The sequence below is a fragment of the Ammospiza nelsoni genome, chromosome 5 (genome assembly GCF_027579445.1).
Source record: "Ammospiza nelsoni isolate bAmmNel1 chromosome 5, bAmmNel1.pri, whole genome shotgun sequence".
Taxonomy (NCBI): Eukaryota; Metazoa; Chordata; class Aves; order Passeriformes; family Passerellidae; genus Ammospiza; species Ammospiza nelsoni.
Window position 1 is genome coordinate 4,379,036 of NC_080637.1, and position 23,891 is coordinate 4,402,926.

General features: G+C 43.7%; 1 protein-coding gene across 1 annotated transcript in view; it reads right to left on the reverse strand.

Annotated features, from left to right (window-relative positions):
- The window catches only part of ITIH5 (inter-alpha-trypsin inhibitor heavy chain 5), a 49,499-nt gene that overhangs the window by 20,274 nt on the left and 5,334 nt on the right, over nucleotides 1-23,891 (reverse strand). Inside the window, exons 3-7 of the mRNA XM_059472725.1 lie at nucleotides 20,294-20,457; nucleotides 18,854-18,961; nucleotides 17,820-18,070; nucleotides 10,258-10,427; nucleotides 9,533-9,649 (exon numbers count right to left, since the gene is read on the reverse strand). Coding sequence (XP_059328708.1) covers nucleotides 9,533-9,649; nucleotides 10,258-10,427; nucleotides 17,820-18,070; nucleotides 18,854-18,961; nucleotides 20,294-20,457 — 810 coding nt within the window. The remainder of the gene's footprint in view (nucleotides 1-9,532; nucleotides 9,650-10,257; nucleotides 10,428-17,819; nucleotides 18,071-18,853; nucleotides 18,962-20,293; nucleotides 20,458-23,891) is intronic.

Sequence of the window (23,891 nt, forward strand, 5' to 3'; positions counted from 1 at the left end):
GCCAGTGTGACAGTGTTCACAGGGTCCCAGGATGAGGGAAGAGACGAGGATCTGACTCCATGTTTCAGAAGGCTGATTTATTATCTTATTATATATATTACATTAAAACTATACTGAAAGAATAGAAGAAAGGATTTCATCAGAAGGCTGGCTAAGAATAGATAAAGAAAGAATGAAAAACAAAGGCTTGTGTCTTGGACTCTCTGTCCAAACCCGCTCACTGTGATTGGCCATTAATTAGAAACAACCAACATGGGCCAATCACAGATCCACCTGTTGCATTCCACAGCAGTGGATAATCATTGTTTACATTTTGTTCCTGAGGCCTCTTTCCCCCTTTCTCAAGAGGAAAAATCCTAAGGAAAGGATTTTTCATAACAGATGTCTGTGACATGCCAGCAACAGGGACTTCTGCACCAAAACCCAGGGTTAACCCCAAAGTGTATCCCTGGATTGTTTCACCTTCCTGCATCCCACTCTCAGAGAGGACAATTGGCCCTTTCTGCCTCCACAGGGAATGTCCTGCAGCTGAGGAACTGCAATGCCCCTCTCCCTGTCAATGTATCTTTGTGTTTTTCTTCCTGGCAGGCAAGAACGGCGTAACCAGGGAAAACTCCTTCGCAATCCTGCACAAGAAGCATTTTGTTCAATACTGACACAGGCCTGTCATGGGAGGCAGTTTGAATGTGGAGTTCTAGACAATAAAGGTCTGTCTCCAGTCCATGGTCCAGTCTCTTCCTCCTGAGCATCCCAGATCCTTTGCTGGTCACTTGAACATTGCTGACTCCCTACATGGCCTTAAAAAATGTTGCTTTGCTGTTTCCCAGGCTGAAAAACAACAATCTTTTAGAGCAAATGTTTGTTCCTATTGTCTTTTCTGAAAAAGGTTTTCCACTTAATATTGAGTGAAACACTTAGCTCCACATCCATCCAGGACACTTAAGCACTGAATTTTTGCTCAGTAGATAATAAAACTCTCTTCAAGGATGTGATCAGTTGGGGTAACTCACTTGTCTAGTAAACATGGTGAGGATAAATACATGAAAAACTAATCTGAAGATCAAAAGCTGATCTGATTTCTCAGGAGCTGGAGTTCCATGGGTCCACAGGGCAGAGTAGATGCTGAGTCTTTGCAATCTCACTGCAGCACTGAGGATGTGAATAAATGCCAGTGTGAAAATTTAAGGAGGCAAGTTCTAATCAGCACCAAGCATTGTTACTTGAAGCCCAGTGCAGAATGGATTACAGCTGGAGCGGTGAACAATTCTGTACAGTAAATAAGGCAAAGGGAAAAGCTCAAGGGCTGTCCCACAGTGTTACATTGAAATAACCCCAAATAACCCCACTGGAAACAACGGGGCTGCATGGGCCCACAGCCAGACTGACACAGCAATGTCTGAAGGCCACATTCTTCCCTTAGCTCATTTCTTCATTCTTCTTCATTCTTCTCTTGTGCTTAGCTCATTTTAAGTGCAATCAGATCCCATAACATGCCCATCAGACAGTGAAACTCCCACCCTGCCAACGTGATGAAACATTTCCATGGAGATAGCAGCACAAAGGTCAGCACCAAGGGGAAAATGCCCCATGCCCTCCATGCAGAGCTTGACATCTCTCCCTCTGCCCATCCTCAGAAGATGGAGTTCATCCCAGGGCACAGGAACTGTTCCAATAACTGGATACTGTCATTTTCTGTCACAAAGATCAGCCCCAGCACAATGCTGGGAAGAGCTGGCACACTCAAAAGCTGCCCACAACACATCCCCTCAATTCCAGCAATCAACTGCTGTGTTACAGAGCAGGAATTGAGCTGAGGCATGGCTCAGCATGCTCTTCATACTGATGACAACCATCCATCCTTCATCTGCAGCCACTCTCACAGAGTGGGTGTCCCAGCACACAGAAGCCTGACAGGTTTGGAGCTTTGTAGCCCCCACTCAGAACATCCCATCCATGGGTGTCACAGACATCTTTTAGGAAAAATCCTTTCCTTAGGATTTTTCCTCCTGAGAAGCTGGGAGGCCTCAGGAACAAAATGTAAACAATGGTTATCTGCTGCTGTGGAATGCAACAGGTGCATCTGGGATTGAACTACTCACAGAGCTGTTTCTAGTTAATGGCCAATCACAGTCCCCTGGCTCAGACTCTCTGTCCAAGAGACAGAAGCTTTTGTTATCATTTTCTTTCCTATTCTAGTCTTAGCTAGCCTTCTGATGAAACCTTTTCTTCTATTCTTTTAGTATAGTTTTAATGTAATATATATCACAAAATAACAAATCAAGCCTTCTGAAACATGGAGTCAGATCCTCATCTCTTCCCTCATCCAAGAACCCTGTGAACACCATCACACATGGGTGTGACCTGCTGGGAGAGATGTGCTGTTCCTCCCCTGGGGCCTCCCCATTTCATTTCTTTTCACAGGATGTGCAGTAGGGACCTTACAAGAGGATGCTATTGATAGGACAAAAGGGAGTGGCTTTAAGCTAAAAGAGGACAGATTTAGGTTGGATATTGGGGAGAAATTCTCTGTGAGGGTGGTGAAGCCTGGCACGGGGTGCCCAGAGAAGCTGTGGCTGCCCCTGGAAGTGTCCAAGGCCAGGTTGGACAGGGCTTGGAGCAACCTGATCTAGTGGAAGATGTCCCTGCCCATGGCAGGTGGTTGGAACTGGATGTTCTTTAAGGTTCTTTCCAATTCACACCATTCTGGGATTCTCCGATGTCCAGTGAGTGAGGGATGGTGGCAGTGGTTTGTTGGTTGAAGCAAAGACCCAGCACTTTTGCTCAGGGTTAGCTTTAAGCAATGCAAGAGCACTAAATGGTTCCTTTAAAAAAGCAAAGTTGCCAGTTTTCCCACTAAGAGTGGCCACAGGGCCCTCATAGCCCTCCAACACCTGCCCCCCTCCAATTTTCACCATTTCCAAACCCCGTCAGCATCTCCAGCTGCAGGATCCCCACTCCCTTCTGAACATTTCTGCCTCCAGCCTTTCCCCTACCCACTTCCATCCCAAGCCGCTGCCTCAGGCACCAAATACTTCACCCAAAACTCTGCAGATGTTTTGGAGGAGATTATGCCACAGCATCAGGGGTAACTATCCAAGCAAAACCTCCCCCCTCATGACACAGCCTCACATCCCTCACTCCTAAGGGACCTCAAATGACATCATGTGGAACCTCAGAGCTGCCTGTGAGCACTGTCTGATGACAGCAACACAGCCTGGAGGGGCTGACTCCAGCAGGATTCCACCAGAGGTGCCACAAGCACTTCTGAGCTCCAGCTGCTGTCCAGAGCCAGAAACAACCGGTCCCAGTTGAGCAACGTGTGGGACACACCCTGCTTTGGGGGCAAGGGGTATTTGCCTGGAAACAGCAGTGTTGTTGCTGCAAACAGTGCTAATCTAATAACCTCAGTCCTGACAAAGGTCTGCTGGTGTCTTTTAGGCTTGGGGGACCTTTGTGCAGCCATAAGCCAGACAGGGGTTTGCCAGCTAAAGAGGCAAGACTCTGCAAAGAGACAAGCACAGGCAAGGAAAATAACCTGCCTAAATGCACATAACAGACCCATGATGAAAACACAGGCAGAAGCCAGGTCTGGCTTCCAGGTGTTGCTCCAGCAGCTGGAAAAAACCCCTTTAATTCCAGCTTGGAAAGGACTACTAAGGAAAGATCTTTCACTTCACTGACTTTCATGCATTTGCCAGAGCCTTGAGGATACCAAGAGGCTTCAAAGGCTCTGCCCAGCCCCAGCTGGGGCCTCCACCCTCTCTCCTGCCCATTTAAGCACCAGCCTGGGCCCTCATCCCAGTCCCGGACCAAGAGCTGTGCTGTCTGCAGCTCTGCTCCATAAACCTCAATGACCCCAATCCTTGGAAAGACTTCCCAGCTGGATTTAGCCACTTCCATTTCACTGCAGCCCTGTCTGGGGGTCACTGGGCTGTGTCTGGCACCTGTTTCCAGTCCATCCTTTGATGAACTCAGTGATGGTCCCATTGAAACATCTGGGAGAGCTCTCAGCATCTTCATGAGTTTTCAGTTCAAGCCCCAGCACCATTCCCATGCAAGCTCTGCCCTCACCTTTGCCTCCTATTTTCTCCAAACTCAATTAAAGGACTTGCACTTTATAGGTGGCCTGGGACCTTCCTGGGAAATTTTGTCTCTGCTTTTACTGCCTCAGAATGAAGCAAAATTGGCTTCAAAGCAGATGCTCTGTGTCCTGGATACTTGAGAGCATCTTGCTCTGAAGGCTGTTTCTCTGTATGACCCCATCATTATTTAGTAGTTTTAGGGTTAGGCAGACTATTTTGCTTTGTGACAAGTACTTGCATTTCTCTTGGAAGAGAAATTTTATTATTTTAGTACTTTTAGACTATTTTGTAGACAGTTTAGTACTTTTAGACTATTATTTTAGTACTTTTAGACTATTTTGTAGACATTTTAGTACTTTTAGTACTTTTAGACTATCTTGTTAGACATTTTAGTACATTTAGACTATTTTGCTTTGTGACAAGTACTTGCATTTCTCTTGGAAGAGAAATTTTATTTTCTTTGAGCAAATAAAGTCTACATAGGTCTGATGTGTTATTTACTGTGGTATTTCCTATATCCCAAATTCACCCCTCCAGAGAGGACTGAGATGACACTGCTGTGTTGTGCTCCTGAGCAGGAGGCAGCTGCATGGGGCTCTTGGTGCTGCAGGCAGCTCTTCTGTGCTCTCTGGGCTTGTTTCTTTCCAGCAGAAATGGAAAACCTGACAAAACTTTCCTTGTCACAGTAGCTTTTAATGCTCTGGAGGCTGTAATTAGAATTAGCATTTTTTCCAAAGCTCCCTGGTGATTTAAGGTTGTTCTCCTGGGCAGCAGCTGTTACTTGGACTAACAGGCATCAGGCTCACAGCCAGTTCTGCACCAACCAGCAGCAATCAGAGGAGTTTGCAAGGAGAACATTGAGTGCTCAGGTGCTTTCTGCTCCTTCACCACCCTGAAACTCCTCAGGGTGTTGATGCTCAGAGGGTGAGGTTGGGCACACAGAGCCCTCAGATGGGGCTCCAGCGCTGTGGGTGACTCAAAAATATCAACAGTGCCCCTTGGACAGGCACAGGCAAATGAACTGGAGCCCTTGCAAATGCCCAGCAGGTCCCAGTTTCAGCTGGGTTCCTCCTGGAGCAATTAACCTCAGAGAAAATTACAGTCTGGCACGGCACCACTGACAGGCTGCCAGGCTTGTGGTGAAGCCAAGTGCTGAACTGAGTGTGTGGCATTTATTGCCGGTGGGAAAGGTAAGGTGAAACCAATCTGTGGTTGGAACAACTCTATTTTACAGCTGCAAAATACCTGCAAACTCATCCCCTTGTGGACATATTCACAGCTTGGAACGTTCTTGCTCTCTTTTCTCACCAGGTTCAGTGAAGCTGGGTACAATGATGGTAATCACAAGGTGCTGAACTTATAACTGGTTCTTTTTTCTCCTGGTTATACCAATGTAAAGCTGCTGTATCCCCTTCCACCTAGCCAAAGGCACCATAAAATCAGCAGGGTAGATTGTTCAAAAGCAGTCATTTTGCTTCATTTTTGCAAATTTTTGTCGTTTTTGCAAACCGTTTTGCTTCCCAGTAAACCCTGCAGATAGAAGCTCTTCCCCAGGCCCTCCTGGCTGTTAAAAGCAACTATTCCACACAGAACTTGCTGTCTCTTTGCAAAGGAAGGAACAAAGTTCATGAGGATTTTCCTTGCCAGTGGGACAGCAGTAATGATGTGCAAAGCCTTGAGCACATTAATATTTTTTCCTCATCGTGCTCAAGAATTTTCTATTCATGAACTCCATCTCCCTGCCAGTGCTAAAAGGAGATTGCAGCAAAGGCTCAGATTCTCAGAGGGGTTTGACTGCTGCAACACATCTGAGTCTGCTGGACATCACCAGAGCTCAGAGGCTGTGAAAACAGGAGAAATATCTTCCCCTCAAAGCTGATTCATCTCTTAGTGATGTGAGGGGAATGCTTCAAGGGTCCTGATCACAGAACCAAAGAGCTGTTAAAGCTGGAAAAGACTTCTAAGATCATCAAGTCCAATTATTAACACAGCACCCCTGTGTTCACCACTAAACCACGTCTCCAAGTGCCACATCCACAGGTGTCACAGACATATTTTATGAAAAATCCTTTCCTTAGGATTTTTCCTCCTGAGAATCTGAGAGGCCTCAGGAACAAAATGTAAACAATGATTATCTGCTGCTGTGGGATGCAACAGGTGCATCTGTGATTGGTCTCATGTGGTTGTTTCTAATTAATGGCCAATCACAGTCAGCTGGCTCAGACGGTCTGAGCCACAAGCTTTTGTTATCATTCTTTCTTTTTCTATTCTTAGCCAGCCTTCTGATGAAATCCTTTCTTTCAGTATAGATATAATATAATATAATATAATATAATATAATATAATATAATATAATATAATATAATATAATATAATATAATATAATATAAATCATAAAATAATAAATCAGCCTTCTGAAACATGGAGTCAGATCCTCGTCTCTTCCCTCATCCTGGGACCCCTGTGAACACAGTCACAGACATGCTTTTAGAACACCTCCAATGATCTGATTGAAGTTGATTAACCAGTCTCACTCACTCTGTGTGTTTGCAGCTGGACATTTGTTGCTTCAAAGCCTGAGATACAGGAAAAAAGGGATGGCAAAACAGATGAAAATTCATGTTGGAAAAGGAAAACCTTGGGAGAGGAAAATATAAATGACTCACAATTGGGTTGTGGGAACTGCAGGATGAAATCCTGACCCCACCTGAGTCACTTTGCCATTTGCTTTGTGAAGGCAGGTGACTGAAGAGTCCAAAATCTCCTCCAGTTTCTACAGAAAAAGGTGCACAGCTAATGTTTCCCATCCTGGCTTACACAATCCTAGAAACTGTCCTTTGCCACAGTCACTGCAGCTGACCCACAGGAGCACCCTTTACAATTGCTGGCTGTATTTTTAGCTGACCTTGCACGTGACTCAGTGGAGAGAAATGAGGAAAGACAGTCCCATGGGATTCCCCAGCTCTGTACACACCACCAGAGATCACCACAGCTGTGAGAGTCCAAGAGAAAGGACAAAAAGGAGACATTTCCTCTGCTCAGATGTATCCTGCCACCAGGGAATCTGTTTGTAATTTAATAAGCATCTCAATGACATCAGCAACTGGTAAAAAGGACAATGAGCAGACGTGGCTGTAACTGATCACATTTTCCTAGAGAACCAAGAGAGGTTTCTTTTTCAGCCAGTCCTGGATTTTGGTCTTTTCTTGATTAATCTTTGGGGGGGCTTTATGATTTTGATCTTAACTCCATAAAGTTCTATTTTTTGGAGCAGCTGGAACCAAAGGAAGATAAGTGCTTAGCACTCCTCCATAATGTACCAACTCCAGTGGTTCTCCATAAAAAACATATACTGAGATAACAGACAAAAAGTTGGGTGTGGATTTTTTGGTTGTATTTTTATTTTTGTTGAGGTTGAGATTGAAGGTACTTGAGATAGTATTTCATGTTCAGACTTAGGTGTTTATTATTTTTTATTAGTGTAATAGCTTGACAACTATGAGCTTTGTAGTCTTTTATTAGTAAGGCACAAAATGGCTAACTATGTTTTGTTACAAGGTCTTTTAAGAGTAACCTTTCTAATTAAGAAATGATACTTTATTTTTTTTATTTAATAACTGATTCTTCAAAGCTTGTAATGCAGAATTTTCTCCTTAATTAGAAAATACTACTTAAACTCATGAAGAAGGAACAAGAAGGTGAAGAATAATTTGCCTCTGCTCTAAAACGTTCATCTTGGTTTATATTTATTACTATAACTCTAAACTTTAAGTTTTCTACCCTGTGATATTGTACACTTCTAACTAACTATATTCTTGTAATTTTAGGGCTATTAATAAATTTTGGAAGTCTTCTCTACAGCCTCAGGTTAAATGTAGTCCTCTCTTGTGAGTCTGTGCCTTTCAGCACAGAAAGGTTAAAATTCTCAGCATCCAGGGTTCCAACAGTTGGGCACAGCCTCAACAAAGGTTCTGGGCTCAGGAGGAACCTCTCTATAGCTGATTTGCCTGAGATCCATGTTTAGCAGCACAAACTGCCCAGGGTATGAATTTAACCTTTAGGGGTTAATGGCTGTGTGGTTTTTAGTAGGTGTAATGAAAAGAAACTCTGATACTTGGGAGGAGAATAAAAGCTTTCATAGTGCAAGGTTAATCTGCTGGCTACTTGTGCAGCTCACAGAAGCACCAAAGCCCTTTGGAGTTTTAATCTCCCTGGTTCAGCACGTGGTCACTGGGTGTCTGCTTCCAGCCTGCAGGACTGGGGGTGTTTGTGCCAGAACTGTTTATTCTAAGAGGCACAGTGGTTATTTTTCAGCAGGAGGATACTGAAAGCTAGGGGCCAGGCTCTGTCCACAGGGCTTTTTACAGATTCAGAAGCATCTTGATTTGAGATCTCATTCAGGACAGGACTAGGATTGCTTGCTAACAACTCTTTTGATGAGTCATCTTTTTCCCCAGTCACTGGGGAAGATAATTTGGATCCACAGAATCCATATTCCATTTATATTTGATGTCCCCTTCAGCTTGCTATGGTGGCTCACATTAAGGTCTGTGTCATGTAGAAATGTCTGAGATTTGTTCTGAAAGACTCAGATTCCCAAAAAGGAAAAAATAACTTTTCTTTCAGCAGAACCTCTTGAGTTATATTTCACTGAGTGTTTTGCTGTTGTCATTACTGCACAAGATGTTCTACTATCATTACATTGCAAGGGTTCCATATTGCTAGAGTTTCATACCTCCTTGATGTTTCTTGTAGGCAGCTCCTCTAGCACGGACTGGTCCTTGTCCTTGCAGTAACCAACTGACTCCAGTTTCCACCAATCCACTCTTTTATAACACTCTTATTATTGGCTACAGGTGTGGCCTGTTAACATCAGGCCTCCTCCTAATCTTTAGTAATTGGTTCAGCTGCAACTCTTTAGGGGATAAGATTACATTCTATACCACCTTCATTTACCCATACTGTATCCCCCTACAATTCCACCTTTTTCTTTCAATTACAGAGTTGCAGCATTTCTAGAAGGACATGTTCACATAAATTAACATTATGACATTTTGCCAAGGTAATTTAAAGGCAGCAGTGTCTTCTCTGTGCTGCTAGACTGGATACAGAGTCTGCTGAATGCACTTTGCTGGGAATTCTGCCTAATCTACCCCTTCTCAAACCACTCAGAACAGAACCACCCTGGACAATCCTATGCTCAATTTTGACAGCACTGACATTTACAGAGTGGTGAATCCTTCTACATTCCTCACTCCCATCCCATTTCCACTGACACAACCATTTCTCATTGCAGGCAGATCACCTCACCTCGAGGTGTCTCCAGAGCCACCTCTCACCTCAGACACACCAAACACTTTGCAGAGGAGAAGTGGTGAGAGAGATCTGAGCCAAGCTTTGCCACCCCAGGGCTGAGCAGCCCAGAGCAGACACGAGGAGGAGGAGCTCACCTGCTTCAGTTTGGTGCCCACCATGGAGGCGCTGCTGTCCAGCACGAACACCACGTTCTTGGGCAGGGGAGGGAGGTCTGTGGGGGCGAAGTAGTGCACAAAATATCCATTGAGGATCTGGGGAAGAGCAAGGCAGTAAGGAATCAAAGGTAGGTCGTGGTGCAATATTTTACACACATCATTATGGGATATCTGGATATTTGGGTGCTTTCAGTAGCTGTGTCTACACTGGAGGGTGTGAATGCTCCTTGGAATCCCTTTTAATTCTGTTCCCAGATACCCTTGGGTTCCCCCCTTAATTCAACTGGATGAGCTAACTGGAGCTCTCCATGGAGAGATCCATGGAGATCTCCTTCCATGGTTGACATCCAAATGCAGTTTGAGTCATCCAAATGATTTTCCTTCCAAATGCAGCAAGGATGTAACACATGTGCCCACAGATCAGAACCACATCATTCCCTTGAAAAACTGGCCTTGTATCCAGATATCTATAACCAGTATACTGAGAAACTGAAAAGCAGACACAAAAAAGAAGCTCAGTGAAGTTGGGATTTAAGTCCATCTTGTGGCTGCTAACTGACTGGTTTTATTTTTGGTAGTTCTTACAAGATGGAGGAGTAGCTTTCACTTGGAAATCATTTTCTAGGAATTTGGAGCAGGCAAAACAATTAAACCATCTCAGGTACAGTTAATAAAACATAAAAGATGAATCATGTGTACAGTACCTGAACATCCCCAACACTCAGCTCCCTGCTGACATCATATCTGATTATGAAGTCTCCCAAAATTCCATTTCGGGCAATCCTGGTTTGCTCAACAACACTGGGGTTGAATGTAACCTTAGCTAAGGTTTTGGTGTGCCCAATGACAGTAGAGGGGGGAGGAGACACATCACCTGTTGAGATAAAACCACAATATCACAGGTTTTTCCCATTGCCTTACAGATGTCAAAGCACAGCACAGGTGGTGTGGCCATGGAGCCAAGCCAGCCAGCAGAGTGATTTACTGGGATTGAAGATTCAGTGATAAAAAAAAAAGAGAGATTAAAAAAAAAAAAATAACCCATCTCCTCAAACTTTAAACTGAAACCCATCTTACACTGCCCTCAAGGATAAGAATGTTTGTAGGAAATTCCTGTTTTCAGTTCTGTTTGGCCAAACACACAACCTCAGACATGCTGATGCTGTTCATTCCAGCCAGCTCCAGACATCCAGGACGCAGATCCTACACCTGAGATCCCGACAGTCAATGCAGGTATGATTGCTCTGACCTGCTTAAACATTTATTCCAGGATTAGATTAATCACACTATAGATTTTTCCTTATTGATTATTAGGAATTCTTGAGGTGGCATGTTCAGGCATGTGGGTGGGATTGATCTGAGTGACTGATCTTTGGATCTGACACGTGTCTTATGTGTAACGTCTACCTTTCAACAATTCCTCTTAGCTGCCTTTATGTTCAGCAAAAGTTATCATTGTAGTCACTGCAATTTCAGTCTAATTCAGACAAAATCCAGCACTGCCAGTGCAGTCACACAAATTGCATCCCTGAGATGTAACTCATCCTAAACTCTGAAATTCCTTCCTCAATCAACAAAGAGGGATGTGCCTGGCAGAGGGCACCTCTGATAAAGACAATTATTTAGGTCTGAGTCACCCTGCAGGAAACTCTCCTTGTATTGTTATCTGTGCTCATTCTCTAAAAGCTGAGGGATGTGGAAGTTCCCTGTTGCCTCTCTATGTAAACAAATTCCACCTTACCCTCTTTTGGTTTGCCAGCTGTTTCCCTCTTAACTCCATCCTTACATGACATGGATTTGGCCCCTGAACTTCTCCAGATTTTGAGGGATTTCACCTTTTTCCTAACTGGCTTTTGAAAACACAAAATATATATTGTCAGCTGAAGTTGTTCTTGGGTGCTTTAGCTCTCACAGGGATTATTCCAACAATCCTCTGAGGCACAGAAGTTCTATTATGTTTGCTCCTGGGCTGGTTAGAATTGGTAGGAATCAGCTGCTTAATTATACTGTGAGGGGAAATCTCAAATCTTTTCCAAACATGCACCAAAAAATCTGTGGTATGACAGGGAAATTAGGGATGGGAGAGGTTCAGTTTCAGTTTTGGTGTACACAATGCAAATATCTACATATAAGTTTATTTTCTAGGCTCCACTATGCAAATGGAGGTCAGGTCAAGAGAGTCAGAGATTAGGGTATGATACATCTGTCCAGACAGACATCTGCTTTAGGGTAATTTTAATTAACAATGAATTAACAATAGTGATCCAAATGACAAGGTGCAGGCAGTCTGGGAAAGCTCCATTCCAGGGGGTCACAAAACTCTGTTTATGTAATGAGCAGAGGCATTTCACCTTTGTAAAGGGCTTTGAGCAGCATTAGGGAAAGGCAATGTGACATCTGTGAGCAACAATGAACACAACCTCATATCCAGACCCCACTGTGATTTACAAAACCAGAAAGATGTGATTATGTCCATTTAACAAGTAGGAAAATGGAAGCATGGAGTGGTTACCTAACTTATCTGACTTCCCACAGGTGGAAGTCCATAGAAATGCCAGGATTGGGGTCCTTGTGGGTTTATGAAATGATTACCAAAATCTGTAACTTTTACTCTGAAGTGCCATGTACAATCTAGGTTCCTCTAGGCAAAGGAATGAGAATAAGATTCATAAATCAATAGCACTCTAGGATGTTACTGTCAGGACGATTTTGCTGTATTTTCACAGCTGTCCTGTGAGTGCATTTGAAAAGACGAGGCACAAGACTGTTCTACTGATATAGGGAAGGGTTTTATCACAGGCCCGATTTTACAGAAGCAAATTATAGCTAGAACACCTGGACTTTGAAGCAAACTCCTCAGCAAAAGCCTTGCCCAAGGAGACTGAATGACAGAGATCACTCAATTTCAGTAAAATCAAGAACTGACTCTGCATCACAGAATCTCTGTGAGAACTCCTATCCATTCATCCTGATGGAAACAGAGAGGGATGTCCCAGCCAATACACTGAAACCACATAAGGACACTAGTTTTGTATCTTAGAGGGAGCTCATAAAATGATTATCCAGAGCTTTGATATTTTTTCTAAAATCCATGTACAGTTCAGATTTCTTCTGGCAAAGAAAAGTTATAAATCAACATTGCTGTAAGATTGTACCTCAGTCTTTATTTTTATCTGTTTTTATTTTTATAGCTGCCCTTTGATCTGATGAATCAACTGACACAATATGTTTTTAATACAAAATGTATCAGATTTGCTTGTATCTGCCTTCTTGAATTTTCCATCTGTCTTCTATTGCTTCCAGAAATCCCATTTAACTGCCAGTGTGGGAAAAGCCTAAAATACATAGAAATGGCTTTAAAGTCCATTTGTAATTTCTGATCTGGAGGTTTCACATTACTTCTCCTCAACTGCTAAAGGGAAGGCCTGCTGAGGGTTAGGCTGCCAGGGTCAGTGAGAATCAGTCAGAAGCTCCCTCCTTATTCCTTCTGCACATCCATGTCCATTTAACATTTCTCTGGACCATTGGAAATCAGCTGATTTAGGCAGCAACCCCCTGCCTCAGTTTCCCCACCTGTTAAATGAGCATAATCACACGAAACCCATTTTTTAAAACAATGTGGAGTCTAAGTGGATCACATTGCCTCCCTCTACTGCTCCTCAGAACACTCTCTGGAGGTGATAAATGTCATCATTTCTAACCCAGGCAGTGCTTTAGGGATCTCTGCAGAGGAAGTTTCCAAGGCTGTCTCACACAGCCATTTTAAGTGACAAGGATTGCTGAGGAATCTCTCCCATCCTCTTCATCTCCATCCCAGGGGCAGAAGTTAAGAGCCAAAAACTGTTCTGATAGAAAGGGTCCAAGAGAACTTTTTTTTCTCTGGAATAACAAAAATCAGGTCTGGAAGGTAACTTATCTAATTCATCCCATGTTCTCAGACTGAATCCCTTCCTACTTAGTTTTTTGATACAATCAGGAAACACTCCAGACCTCCAGTAATGGAAACTCAGTGCCTGCACTTGCCAGTCCTTCCCAGAGCTTCACTTTTTTCACTCTTGAACATTTTCAATGGCCAAATTACATTTTTCCTTGTGGATTATAAACCCATGACTTCTTGTTTTTTCACTTATTGACACAGAAGCCACAGTATCCTTTTCCTTCTTGCAGCAGCTTTTTATATTCTAAAACACAGTTCCTATGTCTTTCCCCAGGTTTCTTTTTTAGGCAGCACTTGATATCTGGATCACAATTAGTCTCCTTTGTTTATTGGCCTTGTTCTTTTTAAACAAGTGGCAGAGAGAGAAAAATCTGTGAGATATTTCAGAGTCCAGAGCATGGATGAGCTCCAAATGCTTGGGCTGGTTTGTGCTCACACTGAGAGAGCTAGTAGAGCCTTCAGACAAACTTTCCACTAAATTCAGCTGAAGAAGTAAACAGAGCAGGAAAAAGCATTTTCCAGATGAAACTTTCATCCTCACAGGAGGAACAGTTAAACCTAAATTATTTTGGAGTCCGGCAGATTCAGGCTTAGAGACCAAATGCAAAGTTTGTCCTCTGCTAACATGTGGAAACTTCCAGACAGCTGTTATAAGAAATAAAAAGCTTTCTGAGACCTTTGACTTCAGAAAGAAACACTCATCCTCGAGCAGCCTAGAGTCTTCTGCCCAAGCCCATGGCTAGTTCTCACACAGCTACACTGCAGGAACAAAATTAGGGCAACATCCAGGGCATCATTCAGAAAGTGGCTCCATTGTGAGGTCACCAGAGAAGGTCAGGATCACTGGCCTCAATGCCTCCTGTTTTGGGGTTTGTATGGGACAGACAACACCTGCACATGCCAAAATATCATTTTCCAAAACTCCCATGCCTAATGCCTTCCTTTGGGAAAAATACAACTCCCAGATGGAGCCATGTGCGCAGGAGTTACTGCACCAGGAAATATCCTAGAAAGATCTGTCATCACATTGTCTGCTCCCTGTTCAGAGAGGATGGACACAGGACTTCCTGAGAGACAAGAAAAGGACACATCCATAAGTGAGGCTGGGAGAGACACTGGGATGCTCAAACACTCAGGGGAAGCTGCCCATGGGCAAAACACCCACCCAGGTGCCAGGGGCAGCTCAGCCCAGCTCAGGCTGCAGCTGGTGTGGGACCAGATAAGGAAAGAGGTGAATCCTGGGAGGTGGGAACTTTGTCCTTATCAAGTGAACTCAGCTGTGATGGGCCATGATGGGACATAACTGACAACAGCACTAATTTATCAGGCAGCTGTATCTTGTGAGAAGGTGTAAAAGACTCCCCGAGTGTCCCATGATCCACAATATTCCATCACTCAGGCGTCCTTGATCCACAGCATTTCAACAGCCATTACAAGCTCCCCACCCCTGGGCATTCCCACCTGAACCTGAGTGAATATAAACCCAATAGATTGTGCATTCTGTGGGTTTCCCTATAGGATTTTCCTCACCACATGATGGATCTAGCCTGTGATCAGCACTTTGACCAATGGACAGTGAAATTGCAACAGCCAAGTCTCATCACAAGTCTTTCAGGTGGTGAGATCTTTCTACTCTTACACATTTTCTTAAGTGATATATTTATGGTTTTATATTGTTATATTACTGTAGATAATATGTATATATACTGTAGATAATATTATTTTGTAGATAATAAGAATCAAAGCCAATTGTAATTATGTTCTTATTGTAGGCAAAAAGAACCAAGACAATTTGGTTCTTATTGTCTAGAATGATATTGTCTACAATATTACAATTGTCTACAATTACAATTGTAATATTGTAGACAATATCATTCTAGACAATAAGAACCAAAACATATCTGTTTTCCTGTGCAACCAGGTTGTTCTAAAATAAATAAAACAAACCTAAATATGTGTATTTATAAACACTGATGAATCAGTGTTGTTTCCAGAACTTGGGTTGCCCTCACCTTTTGGGATGGGTTGTAACAATCTGATGGCACAATACATTTTTCTTCCACTACTCTCGAGATAATTTATTAATACTTATCAAAATCTCATATTTTATAATTAACTGTGAGATAGTTTAGACATAAGAAATAGAGGAAGAGAGCTTTAATGACATATTCAACTTCAAACCAGTCAGGCAGTACAATTTTCCAGTGTTCCAATGTCCAACCAAGTGGTACTGAAGGGTTTTAAGCCGTGGGAATCCAAGAGAGAGCAGATACTTTTTTCTGGTTTGCATTTGAGCTCTAATCCTGAATCTGCCAGAATCCAAAATAATTTAGGTTTAACTCTTGTGAGGATGACAGTTTCATCTGGGAAATGCTTTTTCCTGCTCTGTTTACTTCTTCTGGAGGTCTCACTGAATGTGCACCCACTTTTTGGGTGTCATATGAGCAAGAAGGCTTCACAGGGAGCAAATAATGGCTCTAATGGTTCGGTTTTGGATCCATCTTGAGAGGTGACAGTCAGCTGGAATATAGTGAACAACCACATGGGATGATTCCAGACAGAAAGGGTGTGAAATTGAATTCTGAACACAGATAAAACACTAAGAATCTGAGCTTCAGTTGCATTACCCCTCCTGCAATGGAACACGAATTTTATATACATTTTACTGGCTAGGGAGGATTACAGAATCCAACAGCTCAGGCCCATTTTTATATGAGCTCTTTGAAATCTGAAGCATGATGCCAAGAATGTCAGTGCTCCCAGATTGCCATTTGCATAGTGACTTACACGAGTTTTCCCTGTATGTCATTTACGTATAGGAATTTCCATCCTGTGCTGGACCAGCAGTGTGTCTGCTCTGCTCAGTCTGTCTCTACCCTTGATCAATGCCAGATGTCCTGCAGGAAACCACATGCCAACAATTCCCTGATAGGTGAAAAAGGCTTCCTGCCTCTCCTGATGAGGAGCAGAGCACATTTATCACTTGGCACGTGGATGCAGGACAGTGAGACTAATGAGGCTTGACCTGAAGAGAGCCCAAGTCACTGAGAGCCTTGGTTTCACGTGATTTGGATTAAATCAGTAGGATCCCACTGAGCAATCAGTTTAACTCCATTTCACATGCATTAGGATCTTTCAGTGCAGCTCCACTGATTTTGCTGGCATTGAGTCACTTGGAGTATTGAGGGTCAAGTCCCAAAAGACTCTGCATCCTCCTGCCATACTTTTTTTTGGTGTTTTTTGCCAACATGCAGCAATCACAGCATCCTGAGCTGTTGGTTTACACCAGAAAGAGTTATATTTACACTGTCTGAACAGTGAGCAAGGATGGTTAGGGGTAAGAGCTGATGCTCAGATAGCACTTAGCGTTTGGCAAAATATGGATTTTCCTCTTGGAATTTCCCATGTTCTGAAGTGCAGGATTTCCTATCTTCCTTGGCATGGATGGATGGAAAAAACAATTCACTTAAAATAAACAGTTCCCAGGAGATGCAGAGGCCGGGGAAGAGCCTGCTCCAGTGCTGAGCACAAGGCCTAAAGGCTTAGTTCAAAGCTCTTCAAGACAATAGCAAAGAAGAACAAAAACTATTGAGATGAATGGGATCAGCCCTGTATTCATTAAGCTTCAAAGTCCTCACAGGCTGAGGCACAGATACCACACAGACACAGCCATACAGAGAAAATAGATCCAGCACTGCCAGACCCCACAAATAACCATGAGAACCATAGGTCATAAAATCTCTCCTTACCTGTGGGGTCCCAGCTGTGGGTTTCTCTGGATTGAAGGCACTTGAGATGGCAGTTCATGTTCACACTCTGTTTATTATTTATGAGTAAAACAGTCTCACTACTGTGAGTTCAGCAGCTTTTCATTAGAAGGCACAAAATGGCCAACAATCTCTTGTTCCAAGGTCTTTTAAGACTAAACTGTTCAATTAAGAACTGACACCTAGATTATTCTCTCTTTTAACCCAATAATTGATCGCAAAAAGCTGCAATGGGGACTTTCCTGCCCAATTACAAAATGCCACCCAAACCCATGGAGAAGGAGGGAAAAGAAGCATGAAGAAGAAACCCAGGACAACACCCTGTGCCCTCCATCTTGCTTCCATCCACAACGTACTAAAAATCCCAAAACCTAAATAGTTCTATAGCAGCTACACTACTCTCTATCTTCTATTTCACACTTTTGTGGATTCCAGTCTATCTTGAAGCCTGGGAAACTTTCTCCATGGATGAGGGTCAAAGTCAGAGCTGCCCTGCGGGTCAGGGCACCCCAGAGCAGACAGAGGAATATTCCCTGTGCCCTGGGTTTGTTTCCACACTCACCTTCAGCTTTCCCATTGCCTTTCTGCCTGCTGTTCCTGAGGGGAGGCACCTCCAGGGACACAATTCCTGAGTTCTCCAGGATGTTCACCTCCACCCTCAGCCTCCCCACCAGCTGCTGGGGCCGGATGCTGACGGTGTACTCGTATTTCCCCAGCCTCCTCTGCAGCAGCTCCTCGTAATGCAGCGTGAACCTGGCCTGCATCTTGCGCGGGATGAAGACAGAGGCCTTGAAGGTCTCATAGCCATTCTCCCTGGAAGGAAAATCCAAAGAGAGCTTCACATCCCATACACATCACACAATTGCCCCCTTCACCTCCCCCCTGATAGTTTTGCCTGACCTTGTTCCCTGTAAATAATCAACTGAACACTCCATTGAATCTTGTTGAACACCTGTTGCATTTACCATTGAACTTTGCTGATTTATGTAAAATAGAAATAGAATACATTAATACTATAAATAAAATATTATTATTTATAATAAAGATTATAAACTTAAATAAATATAAAAATATCATTATCTGCCAATTTTTATTTATTTATAATATTATTATAAATAAATATAAATAAAATAGTAATATTTAAAATTATCATAAATAAATGAAATATAAATATTATAATTATTTACCCATTTTTTATTTATTTATAATTTTATTATTATAAATAAAATATTACTTTTTATGAATAAGATATTAATAAAGTATATTCTTGCTTCCCTCTTGAGGGAAGTAGATGACTCTGCTCATGACAGCACCCCAAGTTTCCTTTCTGTTATTCAGGAAGTAACAAGAATTCTTTCCCCCAGTAGTATATCCTGGAGCATCTTGGAATTTAAAAAGTTGTGTGACAGGGTTAGAGAAGGCCACACACAATTTTTCATGGCTTGGAGTATAGGAATGACACCGAGCAGTGCAGATAACATTCAGTTTAGCTGCTCCTTCCTATAAATCCATGGATAAGCATGCCAAGGCAGCCAAGATGAAGATGGCAGGAGAGGGCATCACCTCCCACAGCACAGCCAAATTCACAACACTCACCTTCCTTCTGTGGGGCTTGGAGGTTTCTTGTGCCTTTCTTTGTCATCCGTGCTGTTTTTCTTTTCTTTCCCCGTGACCTCTCCATAGTAAGTCTTGTTGCCAATGCTCCTGGAGAGATCAGAGGTGTCAGCATGGTCACCCTGCACCCAAGTACAGTGACAGGTGGACATTTGCTGCACGTGCATTCACAGACTTGGATGTCAGATCTCAGAGTGCTGCTGGTGTCACTCTCCTGAGTCCACCCAAGCCTCTGGGACAAAACCCAACTCAGAAGTTCCCTGGCTGGAAATATCAGCCCAGTACAAAAGCAAAAGTCTCTTATTCTTCCTATTGACTCTAAATGGAAGTATTTCTTAAAGAGTGGGTCCCCTATCCCCTTTGGTCAAGTCTGAAGCTGTGGCCCCAGTATCTATCTGTAGAAGGGATCTGAGCGTGATCAAACCAAATATGTTTGAGACCAAGAGTTTAATTTCTTGGTCATTTCACTATGAGATTTCTCTCTATTTGATTAATCATTCACACCTCCAGCAGCCATTGAACCTATCTGCTGGCTGGAGTTGACTTCTGCTGTTGACATGAAATAACAAGAAAATTCTTAGGCATTACATTCAGTCAGGTGAGATAAATATATCTGCCAGTGTTGCTGAAACTTTGTCTGGAAAGGTTTTTAAGGTCTTCAAGAGAGTTTTCTCATTCAAATCAGAGAGTGGAGGAAAAGGAAGTGGTTAAAAGACACTCAGAGGGGAAGTAGAATAGTTTAGAATAGTTTCCCTCCCTGTTTACACCGAGGATTTAGTATCATGGCATCCATAGACCTGGTCTGTGCATTACTTACTTCTCGGGACTTCTGCTGGTCACAGTGACTCTGAGATATGTACAAGTCTCTTTTTCCCAGCCCAGCACTCAAAGAAGGAGTCAGGATTCTTTTGTTCTTGTTCTCAAGGTTGTTTATTATTTCTTATCTATAACATTCTTTCTCCAATCCTCCACAGGTCTGTCTGGCAGGTCGGGTTGTGGCATACTGGTTTTTATACTAAAAACTACCTTATTTACCATAACTTCCCAATACCTATCACCTATGTTAGACAGTGAGTTTCTGCCTTAAACCAATCCTAAAGTGCCAACATCACCCAGAACATGGAGGCTAGGAAGGAGAAAGAAGAAGGATGGGGCATGCCCAAATTCCTCCATCTTGGGACCCCGAGCCCCCATTCTAAAAACCTCAAAAATCTATTTTTCACCCCGTGACAAATTAACTATTACTCTACTTAAACTTTCATGGCTTGCAGATCCTCACATAAGGTTGGTAATTTTTTCCATGGGTCATAATCAAAGTCACAGGGGTCTTGGGCTCTGTGCCAGGGTCTCTGAGCCCTTTAGCAGGGTCCCGAGCCATCCAGGGCAGCCAGAGGGATTTCCTGGGTACTGACACTTACTTACATGGTAAAGTTGGAGATGAAAGCTGCAGCTGGGATCTGCATCTCAAACACAGCTTCCCGTGCCTCGGAGCCACTGTTGACCATGGTGCAGGACACGGTGGTGAAGGCGTAGCGGGAGATGATCGTGGACCTCACGTGGAACTCGGACATCCGAGGCCTGGTTTCCTGTGGGAATCAGAAAGGTCACCCCTAAACAGGCAGCAAACTCACCCCTTCAGTGTTTCAATGGGTTTAAGATTTAGTGTGGACTACAAGCTCCCATGCAATGGGTATTAGATCTCCTGACAGCAACAGGCAAGGTGGGCTTGTCCTCAAAGTTTCAGGTGAGCTGCAAACAGTAAATGAGGAATGTGGTACTCCCTTTGTTCATTCACAGAGGCCACAGACATTGTCCAGTGCTTGGGAAAGGTCTGAGAGCTGTGCTTATGCCAGCCTTTAAGTTGTGAAACACCCTGACAAAATCCATCTGTGTCCCGAACTGAAGCCTTCAACTCTGACTGTGTGAGAGGATCAGCATTATTCCCTTGTGGCCTGGGAAGAGAAGCCCAAAATATGTCCCCATGGGGTCCAGAACTGTGTCAGACCTTGCTCTGTGCACTGTGCACAAGAGCAGATGGAAGACTTCTTGAAAGACTGACATTTATTGAAGAAGCACCTTCAAATTCATCCAGTCAGATCCCTGAGTTATGTAAACAGAGAAACTGCTGTCAATGGAGTCAACTGAGTCCTCCTCTGCTGAGAATCCATCCTGGAATTCTGCGCCAATGGATGAAGAGACTTAATAAAAAACATTGACACTGTGACATCTCAAGCAAAATATTTTAAGCTTTTTAAGCCCACACTGGACTCCTTCCAGCAGAGAAGCAGCAGAGACAGCAGTGAATGACACACGATGTAGCAATGGAAGCTGAAAGCCAATTTCTGCTTCTTGGGAATGTGTTTTCGTGCACAAGTCCTGAGTTGGAGCATTTCTCCAGACTAATGTGTTTTTTGACAGCAACATCTCCATGGAGCTCAAATGTTTTCTTCCTGGAATACTTCAGTATACTTAACTGTAAGCAGCCCTTGAAAAAGGAAAATCTGTGCATTGACTTACACAATCAAAGACCAAGCCCTCAAAAGCAGAAGGGAGATAAAGGGTAAAATGCACTTTAAATACAGAGCAACCCCACTGAGCCAAATACAGTGAGACTCTTCCTATTGAGGTTGGTGAAAGCTCACAGTCACGTAAGAGTTGTGAGGACAGGAACAGGCTCTTCAGCTGCATGTCCAGGCTTTCTTTCAGAACAAAAATAATTTTGGCAAACAGCTGAAGAAAGGGAGCAAGTGTTTGTCTGAGTATGAAACAAGAACATTTCTGCAGTAGCTGGTGGCATCAGGAGTAACTGAGCATCCAACTAACCAAGCTGCTGGGCTTGTGGATTCCAGGCAAATGGAAGAACGAGGATCCACTGCAGGATCTAACAAGATCTGCCAACAGACTTGGCCTAAAGCCCTGCCTGCCTACACTTGCAAGGCTTGGAAAGGCTGATCATGTGTCTCAGATGAACCTAGTCATGATAAATATCTTTAATTTTAGGCAGATCAGAGCAATGGATCTGTGGATCTAGGCAAGAACACCCCTGCACAGATCTAATGCCCCACCCTTAGACCACTGCTTAATTAATGCTGTTAATTAGAACTAGATCCTGCTGTTCTCAGGGCCTTCTCTGATACATGGGCATGGCTTCCCAGTCTCATTATCCTGAAGGTGGAGAAGATGGGGAGTTTTGATTGAAACAGGGTTGTAGGAATGTTTTCAGATATAATGAAATTCATTCAGATTCATTCAGTCTTCCATACCACTAATTGCCCGTGGCATAGCAAGGTACACAGAGGATTTAATAACACAAGTTATAGAAAGAATTGGAAACTACAGCAAATTCTTTGGTGTCAGACCTTCTGCATTCACCCCCATGTGCTGCAGCTCATAAAAATCTGTAGGTTTATATGTAGCTGACAGATGATCAGCAAAAGAGGATCAAGCCCTTTGCCTTTCACTTGAGATACAAGTGGCTCTGCAGTGACCTGTCTGACACTGAGAATGCACTGATGGATTCACAGGAGCTCAGGAAGTCTTTCAAATGTGACAGAGAGCATGAACTTGCCTTTGTTGTGACAACAACAGGAGAATGGTTGTGTTGGGTGAGAAAAAAAACAGCTTCAACCCTGTAGCCTGTCACTGGCAGAGACCAACAGCACATGCTTAGAGGAAAGTGTAAAATCAGTGTACAGTCCAACCTGCACTGATACTACCCTGAAATATTCTCTCAGTTTTCAGTAATTTGTGGCTGAAGGAACTCTGGGGTCAAGGGTGGTATTTTCGTGGTATATTTCTATTCTCTGGATTTCTCTTCTATTACTTTACACAGCTGCTTTTTGAATCCATGTAAACTTTTAGCATCCACAACATCCTGCTGCAAGTTCCACAGCTCAGTGGTATTTTATATGCAAAAAAAAAGTCACTTAGGGGTCTTTTTGCTAAAAACACCCTTTGCTGGCTTCAGCTGATCTCTGTTATAGAATCACAGAATGGATTGGGCTGGAAGAGACCTTAAAGCCCATCCAGTTCTAACCCTTGACATGGGCAGGATTACTTTCCACTAAACCAGGTTGCTCCAAGCCTTGTCCAACTTGGCCTTGGACACTTCCAGGGATGGGGAAAATATCTCTATCCCACTGAACAAGCTCCGGCTCTGATAGCCTTACAATCTGAGGAGTGGCAAAAAAACACAACAAAAAAAGACACTCAACATCCCTCCCTCTTCCTGGTGGGTGTGAGTTGGGAAAACCAAACACCTGAATAAGGGCATCACATAGAGCTGAGAATGAAAGAATTGGTTCACCTTCCCATCCCTGGAAGGGACCTGCTATTCCCTGTATATAGAAAATATAAATGGTGGGGGCACAGGCCATTTCCAAACAGGTTGCTCAGTCAGGCTGGGCAGGCAGCCCAAGTTCCACTCTGTGATTCCTGTGCTGCATTCCCTGGAGCTCCTGCACAATCCATCAGTGCCTGGTGCTCTGACTTACAGCTGCACAAATGCATGTTTGCTTTCTGCACTTTTTACTGAGGCTTTGTCTGAGGTTGGAAAGGGGGGTGTGAATTCTATCCCCATCTGTCAGAGGTGGGGCAGTTGTCTCTGTCCATGGGGCAGGTTTCTTTATCTCTCCCCCAGCCAACCCTCCCTCCAGGAGATCTCTGCTGTCCATGGCCACTGAGTGTCCCTGCAGGGCTGATCCAATCCCAGCATCCCATGGGGAGATGCTCCGCCCAGGGGAGGAGCCAAGCATTCCTGCCTGGATCCAATCTGAGCCTGGCACAGCACAGCAGCCTTTGCCCCCTGCACTGCCAGAGGAGCAGCTTTCTGCTGCCCTGCATGGCCAGAGGGAGCCCAGGCCCATCTGCAGCAGCCCTGGAGCTGCAGAGGAAAACTCCCCCCTTGTGCAGGATCCCTGCTGCAGCAGAGCCACAGCTGGCACTGCAGGAGGGCTGAGCCCCCATGGCATGGGGCTGGGACACCCCCTGACACACAGGGGGCAGGGCCTGCTCTCACTCT